Source organism: Sciurus carolinensis, chromosome 9 (assembly GCF_902686445.1).
Source record: "Sciurus carolinensis chromosome 9, mSciCar1.2, whole genome shotgun sequence".
In the NCBI taxonomy this organism is placed as follows: Eukaryota; Metazoa; Chordata; class Mammalia; order Rodentia; family Sciuridae; genus Sciurus; species Sciurus carolinensis.
The window spans coordinates 123,600-142,577 of NC_062221.1; the positions used below are offsets into that span (position 1 = coordinate 123,600).

Sequence of the window (18,978 nt, forward strand, 5' to 3'; positions counted from 1 at the left end):
CTATCCCTGCCATGCCATCTCCAGCAGGAAGTGGGCGACCAGATGCCTGGATCCAACCATGCCATGCCATCTCCAGCAGGAAGTGGGCGACCAGATGCCTGGATCCAACCATGCCATGCCATCTCCAGCAGGAAGTGGGCGACCAGATGCCTGGATCCAACCATGCCATGCCATCTCCAGCAGGAAGTGGGCGACCAGATGCCTGGATCCAACCCTGCCATGCCATCTCCAGCAGGAAGTGGGCGACCAGATGCCTGGATCCATCCCTGCCATGCCGTCTCCAGCAGTAAGTGGGCGACCAGATGCTTGGATCCAACCATGCCATGCCGTCTCAGCAGGAAGTGGGCGACCAGATGCCTGGATCCATCCCTGCCATGCCAACTCCAGCAGGAAGTGGGCGACCAGATGCCTGGATCCAACCATGCCATGCCATCTCCAGCAGGAAGTGGGCGACCAGATGCCTGGATCCAACCATGCCATGCCGTCTCCAGCAGGAAGTGGGCGACCAGATGCCTGGATCTATCCCTGCCATGCCATCTCAGCAGGAAGTGGGTGGCCAGATGCCTGGATCCATCCCTGCCATGCCAACTCCAGCAGGAAGTGGGCAACCAGATGCCTGGATCCAACCATGCCATGCCGTCTCCAGCAGTAAGTGGGCGACCAGATGCTTGGATCCATCCCTGCCATGCCGTCTCAGCAGGAAGTGGGCGACCAGATGCCTGGTTCCATCCCTGCCATGCCGTCTCCAGCAGGAAGTAGGTGACCAGACGCCTCCAGGGCCTTCCATTTCCTGGCTCACCAGTGCTTTGTGTTACCCTCCGGAAGCCTCAGAAGTCCTGGATGCGACCTCATCCAGGAGGGCCTGCCTGCCCACCGCGCCCAGCTAAGGACCCCTCCCAGCTGACTCAATGATGCTCCCTGGCACCTGAGCCTCCACGGGCCTCAGGCCGGGCTCCTCGTCAGGCTTAAGGCAGCACTTCCTGTTAATGTCAGGCTTTTTCTAAGGTCATCACTACTCATCCAAGTTCAAGATCTAAGTCAACTCTTTCTTCCTTAGACCCCACAGAATTTTTTTTATAATTTTACTTGTAGACAGACACGATGCCTTTATTTATTTATTTTTATGTGGTGTCGCAGATCAAACCCAGTGCCCTGTATGTGGGAGGCAAACGCTCACCATTGAGCCACAATCCCAAACCCACAGCGATTCTTTTGTTTGCACTTGTATTTAGTATTTAAAAAATACTACTGAGACTATCAGATGCCAGGTACTGTTTCTGGCAGCAGCAACTGATAAGGTAAGGCCTTCTCCTCATGAAGATTTCAGCGTGGAAGACAGACCATCAAAAAGAATCACGGTCAAGCGTCAAGCCTTCTGGATCCATCTCCCAGAATCGCCATGCTCCAAAGCCCTCTGCTCCAGCAGCAGATCAAAATTGTTTCTCTGTCATTCCAACTGACCTCCCTTCCTGCCATCCAACTATCTGTTCGACACCTCACCAGAGTCTTCACAAAGTCGGACCAAAGCAAAACCAGGATAGGGAGGGTGAGGGTCATGTTCCCTGACAAAGCTGGGGATTATTTAATCAAAAGGGACGTGTTTGTCAACTTTTCCTTACTGTGACCAAAATACATGACAAGAATAACTCAGAGGGGGAAGAATTTATTTCTGGGCTCACAATTTCAGAGGTCTCAGTCCATGAATGACCAAGGCTATTGTTCTGGGTCCAAGGCGAGGCAGAACATCATGGTGGACAGGCATGGTGGGCATGAGCTACACAGCTCATGGCAGCCAGGAAGCAGAGAGAGCGCAAGGAGCAAGGCACAAAGACGATCCCCATGGACACAGCCCAGCAGCCTACTTCCTCAGCCCTGCTTCGTCTGCCTGCAATTACCACCCAGTGATTCACTGACTAGGTTACAGCTCCACAATCCAGTGGTTTCTCCTCTGATCATTCCTGCATTAACGCAGGAGCTTTTGGGGACACCTCATAGCCAAACCATACGAGGAGAAGACTGAAGGGACACACCACAGCTCTTGAACAACTGAAGGACTGAGACATGGCAGAAGGAAGAGCTGTTGTGCCCCAGATCTGAGGAAGAGGGATGAAGAGCTTCCAGGGGTACTTCAGTGAGGGGAATCTTGCTTCTTAATCCTCTGGGATATCGGCCACTGGAATTCTCAAGCAGCCGTCAAGGGTTCGAAGTTATTGGACATGTCTTGGGCTAAGCAGAGAGAGGGCAGCACAGCACAGAGGGAGAGCTGTCTTGGGAGCAGAAGACTGGGGTTCAAGTCCCACTGCGGTGGCGCGATGGCTGTGACGCGCACTAAATCCCGCACCTTTCCCGGCAGTTCATTCATCAGGCAAAGGTAAGTCGTTAAGAGCAATCTCGTTACAAAGATCGGAGTGCACGTCATAAGGAACCTGGCCCCAAGGGTCGTCCACAGAACAAGCCACTGACAGTGCTGGACGGCCAGGGAGGCAGAGGCTTGCTCCCCAGCACAGTGACCGCCTACGCGTGAAACGCACTCCCAAGTGCTCCCACCGCTGTTTCACTCCACCCTGGGGCAGCCCAACTGCACCAAGATGAAGAAACCTTCCCGGGACAGCACGGCTAGTAACAGAGGGGCCAGGACCTGAACCCAGGTGGCGAGGCTTCCGGGTCTACTCTTACGGCCTCACAGACGGCATAGCAGAGAAGAGAAAGTAGGTGACGTGGGCCTCTCCCCTACTGGCTAGGAGACTCAGCAAGCTGCTTCATTTCTCTGAGCCTATTTTCCCTGCTACAAAATGGAAATGCCGATCCCTCTACCTCAGACGGTTTGAGGAGGAGAATTTAAGGAACGGTGGTTTCAGGGTCGTCCTCCCTGAACTGGGAAACAGATGGAACTGGATGTATTCTGCAGTTCTTTTCAACGTATACGGGCGGAGCCAGGGTCCTGGGAATTCACAACACATAAGTTCAGATTTAAAAGGCCAGTTTCAGAAAGATCTGGGTGGTTGCCCTCAGGAGTCCCCCCCAGAGCTTTCCTTACCCCACCAACTTTATTTTTGACTCATGTCCACATTAGGGTTGAAAAGAATGCTGCAAAATAAGGGCCTGAGAATCCATGAGCCTGTGGTCATCCACTTAGCTCCCTGAAATGAAGAATTATGTGTGGGTTAGAGAAACACCCTGTCCCAGCGGCTGGGCGACCGTGTGCGTGCAGAGGAGCCGGGGTGGAGGGAGAGTCTCTGGAAGCAACCCGAGCGCGGGCCGTCAGCTCCCCGCTGGTCTGCAGCTCTCCAGGGGATCAGTCGCAGCAGAGGTAAGAAAGCAGGGACTGGCCGACGGGCCCAGCACTGTCCTGGTGAGGGGCAGCTCCACCGGCCAGCTCTGCCCTCCCTGGAACAAGGTCCCAGGAAAGCCAGGCAGTCCCCGCTGCTGAGGGCGCTGCCTGAGTTAAGTGTGGAAGACTGGGCTGTTTTAATTAGGAAGGGTGTGGGGAAGAGGGACCAACGAAGAGAAAAATAAAGGCCATGTTTTCAAATCTAATTATTCTGGTGCAGAGACATGGCTCTCTCTGCCAAAAACCCGAGGGCTTCAGAGGCGAAATGCTGAATTATTTACCTTCTTTAGGGTGAAAAAAAGAAAGAAAAGAAAATTCCTGATGTAAATCTCTCAACTATGCCAAAAGGTTCTAGAAATTCACGGTCATACTTCCCGGAGCCTCCGCTCCGAAACGCCTCCTCGCATGCTCAGCGGCCAGGCGGGCTGCGGAGGGCAGAGCTGAAGCTCTGAAGCTGCGGGGTGACGCTCGATCGCCCCTGATCACGTCCACGGCCTGTCTCTGGCTCTTCTGAGTCAGGGTGTGCGCCAGGATCTCACTTATCCCAGCATCTGCTTCTGCTGTCCCCTGGACTCTCACTGGGGGAAACGTCATGATTTAGATCTTCTTCTTTCTTCATTAAAATACAGAAGAAGCTAAATGGATTTTGAAATGGAATGTTTCCTCAGACCTCAGCGATGTGATCAAGATCAGAAATCATAAGCAGCTTTTCCTTCGCACAAAATGTGCCTCTATTTTAAAATGATGCTCAATTTAAAACGTTTTTCAAAGGGAGTCCTTGTATTGTTTTTTATTTTAACTGCCAAAAATGCATCTATTTGTCGTAGACAACATGTTGGTGTGAATGAAAGGAGTTGTTTTTAAAGACTTGAATCCGTGTCTTTCCTCAAGAAGGGAACGGCAGGCCATATCGGAAAATAGGCTGTTTCTGGGACGTGTAAGGACACAGCGCTTCACAAGGGCCGGAAGGGAGGCTCCAGGAAGGTGGGGCAGGTCTGCTCACTGCCACACGCTTGGTGCCCAGGACATCTGCTGAACGCATACCCGGACCAGTGAAATTAAAGAGCCGAGCCTCTACGGAGGGGCTGAGGGGCTGCTAGATGGTGACCAGCTGACCTCGGCATCCCAGGCGACTCTGAAACCTGACTCTGTGAAACGTCTTCCTCAATGCTGGGTCCTGGGTTCCAAAGGCGAGACTGTGGAGTGGTCAGCGCTCACGCTACGGGGTCTGCTAGGCCCTGACGCTCCCTAACCTCTCTAATGGCTGTTCTCCTGATGGAAACAGAACCTTCCCCAGACCAGGGCTGCTCCCAGCCGGCGGGTGGGACAGCTGGCCGGCTGCCAGTCAGGTCCAGCAGGAGCCTGCCAAGATTCCTCGCCTCCCTCCTTCCTGTCCCCGTTGCCCTGGCAACCAGAGGCCAGGCTTAGTCAGCATTTTTGTTTGACAAGCTACGTTCTCCTGTCTCCAGTCCCAATTAAGGAAAGGATGGGGAAAAACGGTGTGGAATTTGCTTGAGAATAGTAACGGTTTCTCAGCAGTGTGGCCCAGGGAGCAGGGAAGGGGAGCCGGCCTGGTCCTTCAGGCCCTGAGGGTTAACAGGAAGTCCACAGGGTCAAAACCTTCCAGCGCTTCCCCCAAAACTTTATATTTAAATGAATAAAGCACTTAGGAAGAAATATCCTTCTCAGATAAAGCCACGTGTGTGTTTTCATGTGAAGAAACTTCTTCTAGCTGGGTAAATAAAAACTGGGATATCTGTTTCTCAATTTTGTACCAGTGGCTGAAATTCTCCATTTCACCTGATAAAGCTGCCTTTCAGAATACTGAGAAAAAGCTATGCAGAATTTTAAGCTGCAACAATGGAGCATTCTAGTCTCTGAGGCTTGTGTGGCTCGCGGTGTTTAGAAATGCCTGTCCAGCTGCTGTAGGAAGGAGCCCAGACACTCAGGACGGGTTCAGACCCAGTCCCGGCTCAACTCACAGGCAGGTACGGAGTAAATGGCTTCCTCAGATGAGAAAGAAGACGAAACAAAACAGTATTAAAATAAGCCACCAATTTTCTTTTAAGACACAAAGGACACAGAGAAATGTACAAAAGAAGTAGAAAGAAACCACCAACATCTTTACAGCCATTCTCTAGAGTATGGGTGAGTATAATGTTTTTGTTTTTGAGCATTTTGTATCTTTTGTACAATGTATATGTGTTTGGCCTTTTTTTTGTGATAATTTCATTTCTTCTTATTATTTACATCCAGTGAAATTCACTCTTTGTTCTGTACCATTCTGAACTAAGAGCAAGTGCAGAGTTGTGAAGCAGCTACCAAGACCAAGATCCAGAACTGCGCCGGCACCAGCCAGGTCCCGGGCTGCCCGTGTGCCAGGCCTCCTGCGTGCCCAGCCCCGCTCCTCTGCTCTGTGCCCACGGTTTGTCTTTTCCAGAACGTCACGTAAACGGAAACATGCAAATAGTTTTTCTGTTCTGTCTTCTTTAACTTAGCAAAACTGCTGTGTTTTATCTTAAAGAGTAATTCTGTAAATTATATTTAAATCCTTTAAAAAAATTCTAGTTCAAAACCTTCTAAAAACAAAATTCCAATTTCTTTCTTAAAAAAAAAAAGAGAGATAAAAGGAAAGTCAACCTTCGACTACGAATCGCTTTCTTTGATGGCACAATGGTACACACCTTGTAATTCCAGCAACTTGGGAGGCCAAGGTGGGAGGATCACAAGTTGGTGGTCAGCCTGGGCAACTCGACAAGACCCAGTCTCAAAATAAAAAAATTAAAAAGGCTGGAGACGTAGCTCTGTAATAGAACTTCCCTGGGTTCAATCCCTAGTGCCAAAAAAAAAAAAAAAAAAAAAAAGCTTTCTTTTCTCAGTTGCCATTTTTTTAAATAATTCTGAAGCTACAGTGCAGTCTTTGGGAAATCAGGTTAAAATAAAACTCTGCCAGGAATAAAGATGAAAGAAAAGTAAACTTGAACTAAGAATCGCTCTCTTCTGATGGGTGTGGTGGTGGATGCCTGTGATCCTGGCTGCTTGGAAGGCCGAGGCAGAAGGATGGCAAGTTCAAGAAAGCCAGCCTGCACGACTCAGGGAGGTCCCCAGAACTAAATAAAAAGGGCTGGTGACGGGGCTCGGGGACAGAACCCGCGCCCGGCAGGTGTGAGGTCCTGGGTCGACCCCCCATGGATGGACAGATGGGTGGAGGAATGAATAGGTAGGTAGATGGAACTGTATGTGCCACACACATGGAGAATGGCTTTCCCCAAAATTCACTATTCTACCTGTGGTAGATTTCTGTTGAAATTGGGGAAGATCCACTATCTGATGATGCTGAGCTTAGACCTGACGACCTTCTAGAGCTCCAAGGTGCCCTGCGTTTGGAGTACCTGTCACGTCCTGAGATAATTCATCAGTTATCAGAAAGAAGCAGCTCAACTCCACTGCTACAGAGCCCTTGAGGAATTGTAATGACCATATTTAAGGAGGGTCTCCTAGTTAAGATTGCTAATCAGAAGAACTACCAAGCCTCTCTGGCACCTTGATCCACTCATTCTGTAGTTGTTTAATAGCCTGTTGGTCTGAGGGTCACTGGAAAGAGATAAAGAAGCGTCTCTTGCCACTTTCACAGCAGTCTGGTGTGTCTGGCTCAGAGAGCCCCTATAATGAGAGTTAGGGTGGCAACCACGGGCGCTCACGAAGGAGGGAATGGTCAACTTACTTCTCCGACTACAACTCACATGAGGTCTAATTAGCCTGCTCCGAAGTCAGAGATAGCCATGTCCCATTGTCTTTCTATTACTTCCTACGATATAGAATCGGCTAAATGAATGAGGGAGGAGATAAAGGAAGGAACGAATGAAAAGAAATGAGCTTCCATCCTGAAATAACGGTGCTTCGCTTTAAATTTGTTATCGACTGGTCCTTAAACCCATTTTGTTAGAATCCTGACAGGAGTCCATCTAGTGCCAGTGAGCTCACACCTGACCCCTGGCATGGTGACGTCCAGGTCAGAGGGTGCAGGCGGGTGAGGAGCAGGAAGGCAGCGGGAGGGCGACTGAGATCTGCACGGGACCTGCAGGCCTGCCACATCCACCCTGTCATTCAGGAACGACGGGAATGCGCAAAAGCAGTGATGTCCAGGAATCAGGGAATAAACTCTTCTACTTATCAAATTTCGCCACCTCCCTACTCGATTCCTGTAGAGACAGCACAGCGCAGGCCTCTGCTGGAGACTCTCCCTGGGTAGAACTGCAGGAGGTGGGCCCGCCTGCAGGACCAGGGCCCCGGAAGACAGGCTGTACAACCAGGGATCTCCTCCAGGCAAGAACAGCAGGTCACCACAAACTGCCCCCAAGCACAGGCTCCCCAGGCAGCTGCCATGACCAAGGCCAAGGGCGGGACGAACGAACAAATGCCAGTCTACAGATGACTTTCCAGTCTCATGGGGTCGCTCTGCCCCGGCCTGCAGATTTCTATCTGATGGGCGCCCTGGCTCAGGTACAAAGAGAGAAGCAGAAAAGTCACCAAAAGAAAGAAGTCAAAGCGCCCACCAAAATGATACAGACCAGCCATAACTGAACCAGACATCCCGACAAGCGCTCAGAAACTACAACAGGACCCTCCTCCCACACCACTATTACACAGCCTCGGAGAAAATCTGGCACACAGTGGGGCATGTTGCTTTGGGATAGGGGGAGAAAGGCTTCCAGGACCAAAAAGTCCAACAACAAACACTAAAAGCCATCGGAACCATCCATTCCATCTCCTCCCAACAAAACACACACACACACACACAGTTGAGGCTGAGCGGGGGGCCTCCAGCAAATCTGGGCAGATGGACAGCCTCTCCTCCTCACTGGGCTCCATGGGGAATTGCTCACCACGATGCAGCAAGATGGTTCAGTGCCACAGCCTCCAGGGGTCAGCATTTAAGGAGCGCGGTGGACGTCTCTGTAACACGAGCCAGCAATATTATCTTGTGGCTCAAAAGCACCTACAGCTGGGATCAGGAAACAATCTGGGACGCTTTTTCCCACCCCTTCCCAGACATCCTTTCTGTGGGAAAGAAGGAGGCGGGGCAAGAGAAAGAAACAGCAAGGAGGCAAAACAGAAGCAAGTCCTTCTCTGAAATGGGTCTCACGCACACACAAGGCATCAAAGCTCAGGGAACTACAACCTAACAGAGAACCTACGGATGCTACCACAATGTGGTAAATAGAATCGTCACCCAAACAGAAAACAATAACTCGGTATTTCCTGCCAAGAAACATGATCCTGTGTATCTAAAAATGGTGTCAACAACTGTTGCCCTGAAACGGCCTGAGCGTCTGAGCAGAAGGCCTCAGGGTGGGGGAGGCAGCCAGCCCCTCTGGAGCTACCTCCTGGCTCTGCGGGGAGGCTCAGCAGCAGGGCACACTCCAGTCACTTCCCGTTCTCCAAAGCCACCTCTTAGAAGGGATTTCAATTCACCGTGTCCTTCCAGCCTCACGCAGTAGAGACTCCTGTGTCCCAGGATTTACTTGATAGGAATACACCAGTCGTTTGTGGCAGTCACTGGATATTTTTCCAAGCGCTCACCCTGACACCTCTGAGACTCCCCACTAGAAAGCTCTCTGGAACAGGCAGAGCACTAGTCCCTTAAAGCAGCAAAAGCACACTCGTCATGTATCTTGCCTCCCTTGAGTCACAAAGCAACGTCTGAAGACAGAACAATAACCTGAAGCTTTTCTCCCTAAGATGTAGCCAGGAAAACGTATGAGACCTGCAGAGGTGGGTGATGTGAGTTCAGCACACCGCAGACAGAGTACTGTTCCGGGGCTGCGCTGTGGCTCAGGGGCCGAGCGCTTGCCTAGCATGGAACCCAGTTCCAGCCTCAGCACTGCGAAAAATAAACAAATAAAATGAAATAATCATTAAAAAGAAAGAAAAAAGGGAAGAAAAAGGAAGAAAGAAAGAAAGAAAAAGGAAGAAAGAAAGAAAGAAAGAAAGAAAGAAAGAAAGAAAGAAAGAAAGAAAGAAAGAAAAAGGAAGAAAGAAGAAAGCAAGCTGTTCTGCCACAGAGCAAGTCACTAAAGCAGGGAGAAACGGGGTTCTCTTGGGTTCGTGTTTGAAGGACGGGGCTGAGCCTAACCCAGGAGGACACACAGCAGCATTCTGTTGACCAGGGAGTGAGGGGTGCGTGGGGCAAGGCACACAAGAGCCCAGCGGCAGCCCAGGCCCTCGTCCGTGCAGAAGGGTCCGGAGGACTCGCGGTCTCTGCTCATTCTCCTCAATTCGTTCACGCTCTGTGGTAGACCAGATGGATGCGTGACAGGCACCACTGCCTCCCGGGAACTTGCCCTGGGCTCTCTGTTCACCCAGGGGCCTCTGTGAGTGCTCCCACCAAGAACACGGCACACGCGGCACTGTGACGTTTCCCACCAAGAACACGGCACAGGCGGCACCGTGACACACAGAGCCGTCCTCTGGCACTGGCAGGGCCTTCCTGGGCCCCTCGGCTTCTCCTGGGGACCCAGGCCAGCATGCAGTGACTGCTCTCACACTGCCATGCTGTGGACGCCACTCGCCAATAGCCAGGCCTCAGTCCAGGCAAGCCCAGGCTTCCTGAATCCTCGTCACAGTGCCACACCCCTGACCGGAGTCATCTTGGACCCTCTGGACCATCCCACCGTCCAGGTGACGACCACCACGTGGCCCTCAGTGCCACACAGGGGAAAAGGAGCCCAGCTGGGCCCTTTCCAAATTCCCAACCTGCAAAATGGTGTGAGACAATGAAATGGCTGACCTGGGCCGCTAGGTGTTAGGCGGATTTGCTGCACAGCCGTGGACAGCGGGACATGTTCTCTACTTGCTCTCTAAACACTAGCAGAGGAAGCCAAAGGCCGCCATGCGGACGCAGCCAGAGCTAGTGCTCTGAAGTCTGGTTCCGACGACAGTACAGAGGCTGGGAGGGACACCCACTCTAACAGGAGGCTGGGGGCAGGGCGCTGGCCTCCAGTGCTTCCAGAGGAAGGAAGCGTGTCCTGAAGGAAAAGACGCCTGCCCTCATCCCTGCACCAGGGCACAGAGCTCACCAGACACACCAAGGCCTACCTGCCGCATGAGCTCCTCTTGGCGCATTCTGATCCTCTCCCTCTCCATCTGGATCCTCTGCAGCCGCAGCTTCTGCTGCTGCTGCTGCTGCGTGGTCAGGGCGCTGGGCATGCCCATGAGCCCCGCAGCTGGGTTCTGAGAAGCGCGGCTCTGCTGGCTCAGGGAGTTGGGCGCCATTTGCTGCTGGTGTTGGTGACTCATCACTGCAGGAAGAACACACGGGAGATCAGTGACCAGGGCCTGCAAGGCCTATCAGAAGGAGACCAGCAGAAGGCAGTGTGCTGTGGAGCAGATTCCTGAGATTCCTTCCACAGCACTTTTCTGTTAATCATTACTACTTAAATAATCATCACCTTAATTCAATTCATGGAGGGGCAGACACTGGCCCACACTCTTGATCTAGTCTTGGCTTTTTTTCTGTTAAAAATCTTACTTCACACCTTCCCTGTGTTCAGAGTACATTTTAAGCCTTACACAGAACACAATGGCAAATGAAGTGGAGTCCACAAAGGTCATCGCCGATTATGAGTCCGCAGGGCCTCCAGCGGTGTGCGAGTGCACTTTCTCCGTATGCAGGGCCCTGGGGTGGCACACAAGATCACCACGGGCGCAGTAAACGGAGAGCAGCACGTGAACCAGAGCTGGATCTGAAACTCACGCGCAAGGAGGGGCCCGGGGATGCTTTGTTAAAAAGGGACACGCCCAAGAAGTCTGCAGGACACAGGAACAAGTATCTGACTGAGAACAACACATGTTTGTTTTTACAAAGGGGAAATTCCGTGAGAGACAAACTACACTCAGATGCTGAACACATTTGATGGACAAAGGCAATGGCAGTGCTTAGTTTGCATTTAAATTTCAGCATAGAGACCTTCACGCTCGGAAAGCAGTTCCAAGCTGGGCACAGGGGTGCATGGCTTGCGCGTGCCAGGCAAGGGTTCCACCTGGGACCACAGCCCGCTCACCACTGGGGAACTCTGAATGGAGCTGGGGAAGGGTGAGAAGGCCTGCATCAGGTGAGCAGCGGGCACTGCAGCTTCCTCTGTTACCATGGAGAACACAGGGCACAGTGTACAGGGATCTGGTGCGTTACTTCTCACACCCGCTGTGACACGATGGGATTTGTTGCTACATATTCATACGGGCACACAATACAACAACATCTGACCAAGATCGCTCTCCAGCATGTCCCCAAACAACTTCAATTTAATAAGAAAAAAATAAAAAATAAAAAAGCAAAGTTTTGGTTTTTGTTTTTTGTTTTTTTTTTTGCAGTACTGGGGATGGAACTTAGGGCCTTGTGCTTGCGAGGCAAGCACTCTACCAGCTGAGCTATCTCCCCAGCCCAGCAAAGTTTTAATGCTTTAATAAATTCCATAATTGCCACCCCCACACACAGACATCTTAGAAAGTGCTACGCTAGATGTGGTGCGTGCCTGTACTCCCAGCTACTTGGGAAGCTGAGGCAGGAGGATTCCTGGAGTCTGGGGGTTCAAAGCCAGCCTGAGGGAGGCCCTGTCTCAAAAAAAAAAGGGGGGGGCGGAGTTTCTAGTTTTTCAGGAGTTCGCCAGTCAGATTTGTTTAACTTCAGCCTGGTTAATATGTAATGAAGACAACCATGTTTTCAGTACATCTGCTTTCAGGTCAGGGCCAAAGACAGCAAGCTATCACTTTATATACTTATTTCATATCTGAGAAAAAAATAACAACTTCAATTTTTTCTATATTTTGTATCACTACTTTAAAGATAAAAATATGCACATATTTTAATTAAGTTCTAAGAGTTAAATATATTTATTTATTTATTGGTGCTGAGGATTGAACCCAGGACCCTGCCCTTTTTTACGTTTTTATTTTTTTTGTTTTTGGTACCAGGGATTGAACCCAGGGGTACTTAACCACTGAACCAACCCTTAAAATTAAAAATAATAATAATAATAATAAGTTATTTATTTATTTATTTGGTATTTTGAGACAGGGTCTCACTAAGTTCTTAGGGTCTTGCTAAGTTGCTGAGGTTGGCTTTGAACTTGCAATCCTCCAGCCTCAGCCTCCCAACTCACTGGGATTACAGGTGTGCACCACTGTGCCCGGCTGGCCTTATCTTTTAAACACACAGTATACCACTGAGCTGTAGCCCCCAAAGTTAAACACTTCAAACCTTCCACTTACTGCGTGTATCATGTGAAACCATCTTCTGACTGAATTTCCTTGAATGGACGCATGGTGCCCCGATCGCCCGCGTATCACGTGTATCTCATGTAGCGAGCACACAGGCAACACTCATGTTGAATTTGTGAATCGTGAGCATGAGTGGATGGATACAGTCAGCTACTTCTTATACTCCTAGTTTGAGAACTGAAGATGGGAAAAAACCCTACAGTTCTAGTTGATGCCAAAATAACTGCAAAGTCTGGGTCCCTTCCAGAGCTTGCTAGAGCAGAGTCACCACCTCAGCTCACGGCTGGCGGGGAGGTCAAGGGCTGTGCACTCGAGGCGTCCTGGGGAAGCCTCGCTCAAATGCAGGTTCCAGTAAGGCAAACCCAGACACGCAGAGGGTATGATCCAGGAAACCCAGGGCAAGCCGGGGAGGGGAGAATCGTGGTCATTTCAAGGGACAGACATTTCTGAACCTTTAGAAACGTATGGTCCTGTTTTTCTCATGTAACTACTATAAACAAAAAAAATGTGCAATATTTTCAATATTAGAAATACCCAGAAGCACAGGCTGTTAATCCTGCATTAAGTTTTTATAAACCAGAAGCTTTGAAATATTTTTAAAAAATGACTTGGATCTGGGAACTTCAAATTCAAGTGGGACTGTCTTCAGCGACTTCCCCTAGGACTGTCCCTAGACAAAATGTGGAAGCAAGCACTGTGCTGGGTCCTCAACTCCACACAGCAACCGGAAACTCTCCAAGACATTATTCATGTCTGATTTCTTACCTGGGGGAGTGTAAGACTAGGAGAAGAGCTCTTCCCACACAACACCCTTGCTCATCTGCAAAACCCAGCCCTTGCTGGAGACATTGCAGGAAGGAATAGGGGAGCTGCTGGGTCCTTCCACTCAGTCCAGACTCTACCATTTAGACAAGCCACCAACTGTAGAGTCTGGAGAAGAACTGAACTCAGACAATGGTTTTGTTTTCAAAGCCAACAGAGCACAGTCACCACAAGACATTCACCACGGTCCTGTTCACAACGGCACACGACGATGCTGATCCTAACACCACCGGTGAGGGAGCATGGGCTGCACCTTCAGAGACAGCCCGCACAGTCATTCCAAAGAGTGAGGGAATCCTGTGGGCGTTCTGTCCCACAATCTCAGAAACACGCGCAACAGGGGCAAAGCCCCAAGGCGCAGAAGCATGTGTTTGGGCTCGGTACTATTTGTGGCTGGAAAAGGAGGGGCCCATTACAAACATGCAGCACTGCCCTCCAGAAGCATCCGCCCGCAACTGAGAACAGTGGAGCCTCTGGACAGGAAACCGAGTATCCGGACAAGGGATCTTCCTTTTCCTGTTCTGCTCTGTTTGAAGTTTCCCCACATGCCCTAACGCTTATTGTTTTCTGTTAGCTTTGGCGTCGCTGTGACCAAAATACCCGAGGACAGGAACACTTAGAGGAGAAAAAGTTTATTTGGGGCTCATGGTTTCCGAGGTCTCAGTCTACTGCTCTGGGCTCAAGATGAGTCAGGAAATCATGGGGGAAGGACCCAGCAGGGGAAAGCCGCCTAGCTCACAGCAGGGTCTGAGAGCAGAGAGAACGGAGGGGCCCAAGGGAAGATGCACCCTTCCAGGATGTGGTGACCCCTCCCCAGCCAGCCCCACCCGCCCACAGTCAGTCCACCCAAACTGGGATGGAGTGACGGGAGACAGCGCTCTGGGTCCATCATCTCACCTCTGACCTCCCTGCGCTACAGAGGGGCTTCTGGGGCATGGCTCACAGCCAAACCTCAACACTTAGTAAAACACAAATGAAAATGAAAAGTAGAAAACAAAACCACAGGGCAAAACAAAACAAGAAAGGGGCGGGGACAACTAAAAGTCCACTTGGTGCAACCTCTGTGTGGAAGGAGACCAAGGCCCAGAGACAGAGAGCCCTGGCTGCCAGAGGGTGTCCTGGAAGCCGGGTGCAGCTGCGTGCTCTGCACTCTCTGTTTGAGTTTGGAAGCCGGGTGCAGCTGCGTGCTCTGCACTCTGTTTGAGTTCCAGCTGTTGCTGGGCCTTCTTGGAGACGGGGGCTCCTCACCTTCACTGGTGGCTGAGCTGATTTCAGCCACTCAGAGGCAATGGGGGCGCGGGAGGCCCAAGGCAGAAACGCAGCCCCCAGGAGATCAGGGAAGGAAAAACATTAGACTCTGATGAACAAATACTCCTCGGGATAATGTTCCAGAACATTTCAGGGAGAAAACAAGAAGAAAGAGAAAAGGCCACAGAGTATTCCAAATGCAGTATCTGAGGCCGAGCTGGGTTACGGGCAGACAGCCACAAACTGCCTCAAAAAGGCGAAACACCTGTCGGTTCTAGGCCTTCGCCGGTCCCCACAGAACGGAATGACCCAACAGCAGAGACCTTCACCGAAGCAGCAAAGCAGCAAGACTGAAGCCAAGACATCTTTTTCTTTTTTTAATTTCTTTCCAAGAGAGTCAGAATTTAAATTTAGACCCCCATCAATCTTTTTCTTTTTCATCTCCCTTTCCTTTTCTTCTTGTTCTTTTCTCTTTTGTGATTGACTTTTTCTTCTATTCAGAGATTGATAAAAACATGCTTTTTATTGGCATTATTTGATATAAAAGAAAACACCAAGAAAAACAGACTCTATAGCATCTGAGATACAAAGGTCTTTGTGATCCAAGGCCTCGGTGAAGCCGACAACGGCCTGAGAGCCAGTGGGGCAGGTTGCTCTCACGACAGGACCCTCTGGCCATGGCTTCGTGGGGCAGTGCGCACTGAGGCACCCTCTGAAGCGTGCCCGCCATGCCCCGGTCACTTCTGCAAAGCCAAGAGTGGAAGTCCCTGGGTCCAGGCAGAGCCCGGCATCGTGCGGAAGGTAAAGGCTTTGCTCCTGAACTTCTGCCTTCTGCAGCCAGGGAACAGAGAGCAACGGCTCATGGAGAAAGTGCTTTGGCAGCTTCCCCAGGCGAGGAGCTGCAGACGGCCAGGGAGGCCAGGAAACCAGGGGCTGCCCGGCGCGCCTCCGGGAATGTTTGACAAGCGTCTTCGTGGCCCTGGGGAGGTTCAGCGGCTCGCTGCTGTGTCCTGGGCTTGCTTCCCTCACTTTAAAACAGGCTTTGGTTACACTCACACACATACACGAAGCCAGAAGGAAACGAAACCATAAGCTCAGGCTTAACTACAAAACCCCCCAGGGGCCAGCATGGGGCTGGCTCTAGGTAGGTGATGGAAGAGAAGTCAGCACCCCAGCGGCAGAAGTCACCTAAGCCCTGCTTCACGGCCTCCACCCCTCCTCTCCAATTCCCACGCGGGCCTGGGAGGGCAAAGAGCACCGCCTGCAGTCAGCTCTGGGTCCCTGGTCACTGCGCCCGAGGCGGCTCTGCCCTGGCACTGCCAGCTCAGCTCCTAAGCCACGTGTCGGAGGCACAGCGCCCTTTAAGCCAATGGGAAAGGCCTCTCTCCAGGGCAGCTCTGCACTTCTGCCCTGCCAGGAATGGGGAGTCTCACACATGGTTCACAAGTTCAAGAAAAATGTGGTCCCCACGGCACCTACGCTGATAGAAACAAATAGCGGAATGAGTAAATACATGGGAGAAGAGACAAGGCCCTGGTGTCGAAGAATTCCAAGTACTTAAGCAGATGCACAGTCTTGACAGGAAAGGGGAACACACCTGCAAACAGACTATTCCAAAGACACGGCACTGAGCGGGAAGGGAGGGAACTTTATTCTGGAGAAACCTGAAAATCTACCTCGGCCATGTGGTCAGGATCTGCACCAACAGCCACGAGGCCCAGAGACGGCTTGTGCCCCTGACGCCGAGTGATGAGAACCGTACTCTTTAACGTGCCATTAAGGACTGTGCTCGTCCTCCCCAGAACCCACAATCCAGTCTGATCATGAGAGGAAAACAAAAATCAGACAAATCCCAAAGAAAGGGAAGCTTACAAAATGCCCAACAGTACTCGAATTATCAAGGTCATCAAGAACAAGGCAAGTCAAAGAAAGGGTCGTATCCAGAAGCATCTGAGGAGGTAGGAAGAGCAGGGGTGACGTGGTGCGTGTAAGGGACCCCGGATCAAGAAGGGCAGCAGGTGAAGACCAATCTGGGTAAAGCACAGATCCACTTGGTGATAATGTGTCCCTACTGGTTCACTGATTATGACAGACACAGATCTGAGTGTAAGATTCAACAATAGGAGAAACGGGTGCAGTAAGACTGAAACTGCTCTAAAGAACACAGCACAACTCGTACACACACTCCCTGTGCCCAGAGGATACCAGGAACCATGCTGGGCGACGCGTCTTCGATAGTCGTTTAATTAGTTTTTATAGGATATATAAAAACAGATGTAATATTCAAAAGGAAATATGGTCTATAACGTGTTCCATGGAAACAAATAGATATTAAACTAAAAAAAAAAAGTTGCTTCCAGATGTGTCCAGTGGTCAAATAAGATTCTGAATTGTTGGACTAAATAAAGTTACAAGCCTTTATTACTGCAGGGCCTCTTAGAGCTTTTAAAATGCTAAAAGGTACTTTCTGAGAGGGAGGGGAGGGTGGGGCACTTGTCAAACTTGCAGGACGTGTTCCAAGCAGCCCAGGTCACAGCCCTGCAAGTGCTCCTGGTCCTGAGGATACTAAGAAACGCTGGCGACTTCACAGACGTCTTGGCAGAATGTTGAATTATGAGTGGAACCAATATGAATTAACATTTATGAAGCGCCTACTATCTGCTTAGCTCTTTGAAATCAATCAAGCAGCTACTCAGAACTCGGCTAGAGACTGGAAAACAGCAACCAGATGTTAACAAATAGTGTATGAGTCTAAGTGTTAGGTACCACTGTGCAAGACACAAAAGCAAAAATAAAGCAAAACTAAATACACAGCCATGCTGCGGTCACCCCTGTAATCCCAGCTCCCCCCCAGGCTCAGGCAGGAAGATGACTCAGCTCGGAGTTCCAGGCCCAGTTGGGTAACACGGCGAGACTCATCTCAAATAAATAAATTAATCAAATAAAAAAAATTAAAAATACAGGGAAAGCAAGGGTTGTGAAAAACTACAAAAATGTCTGCTGAAATGTTCCATAAGCAAATGCTGATTAACAAGAAAATTTCACAGATGGCTTAACTTTATCAGTTTTCACAGGGGGTAAGCCAAACTTTAGCTCTACATATTCAAAATCGTATTTCAGGATATTTTTCCCCATCTGCTGTGATAAAACAACATCGAGTGCTCCAACAATCCTTCTGACATCATTCTTCTGAGAGTGGGATGAGGAATGGCATGTTCTCAACACAGGTAAACACAGCATTCAAATGCACACGCTGGATAATGTACGTGATCTGTGATCTGGGGAACTTCTTCCTTAGAACGGGATTTAATTCAGTTTGACATGTAGGCTCAGTTTAATCTGTCACATCATAAACACCTTTAAGGAACTAAATGCAGTACCCGAGGCGGGGCTGGGTGCTTCCCCATCACCCCACTCTGTCCCCTCTCTCCAAACGCTGACCCGAGGTCTGCTGCAGAGAGTGACCAGCATCCCGGCTTGCCTGGAACTGAGGGAAACCTCAAAGGACTTCCAGTGCCAACTCGGCAGAAGTCCCTAGCGCAGGGCTGGCCTGTCACCCTGGACCTGTGCCTGTCCAAGGCTCTAGGCTACCTCACAGCAACGAAATCCACAATTCTATTTCTACCTAGTATGTTCTCTTAGAAGAAAACTAGGCCTCAGTAAGAAACAACCATTCGCTCTTTAGAACTAAGGTCAGGCAATGAAGACTGGCTATCAGGGTGTCCTCCTGGTCCTCCTGGACCATGACCAGGCAGAGGCCCTCTTTTTGTTTGGGTTGGTTTTTTCTGTTTTGTTTTTATTTGTTTTTCGGTACCAGGGATTGAACCCAGGGGCACTTTCCCAAGGAGTCACATTCCCCGCCCTTTTATCTTCTCTTTCGAGACAGGGGCTCTCTGAGTTGCTGAGGCTGATCTTGCGTCCTCTGCCTCAGCCTCCCAAGTCCTTGGGTTCCAGGTGTGCACCACCAGGCCAGCTTCTTCTGTATCCACAGTCCTTGATAACAGAGCGGGAATATCACACATCTGCGTACTTCTTAACTTTTAAAGAAAAATCAAGTACAGCTTTTGATGCTGCATTGTATCAGTCAGGAAAACAGTTCCCAGTGGGCTTTGGACAGAGCCGCTCAGCCCAAGCGCAGCTCTCCTGAGAAACGCTGATCCAGTCTCTTCCTGAGGGACGGGTTTGTGCCCTGTGTCAACAAGTCCTGGGAAGGGTCCAGGTCTCCCCTGCCCCTCAGAACCAGCATGATGACATAGATCTTCTTTCCTTATAAAAATAGAAAAGTATGACCTATTTCT

The 18,978-nt window shown here is 50.3% G+C and overlaps 1 protein-coding gene across 1 annotated transcript in view; it reads right to left on the minus strand.

Annotated features, from left to right (window-relative positions):
* The window catches only part of Wwtr1 (WW domain containing transcription regulator 1), a 125,032-nt gene that overhangs the window by 16,208 nt on the left and 89,846 nt on the right, over positions 1-18,978 (minus strand). The window contains exon 3 of the mRNA XM_047563552.1: positions 10,430-10,632. Coding sequence (XP_047419508.1) covers positions 10,430-10,632 — 203 coding nt within the window. The remainder of the gene's footprint in view (positions 1-10,429; positions 10,633-18,978) is intronic.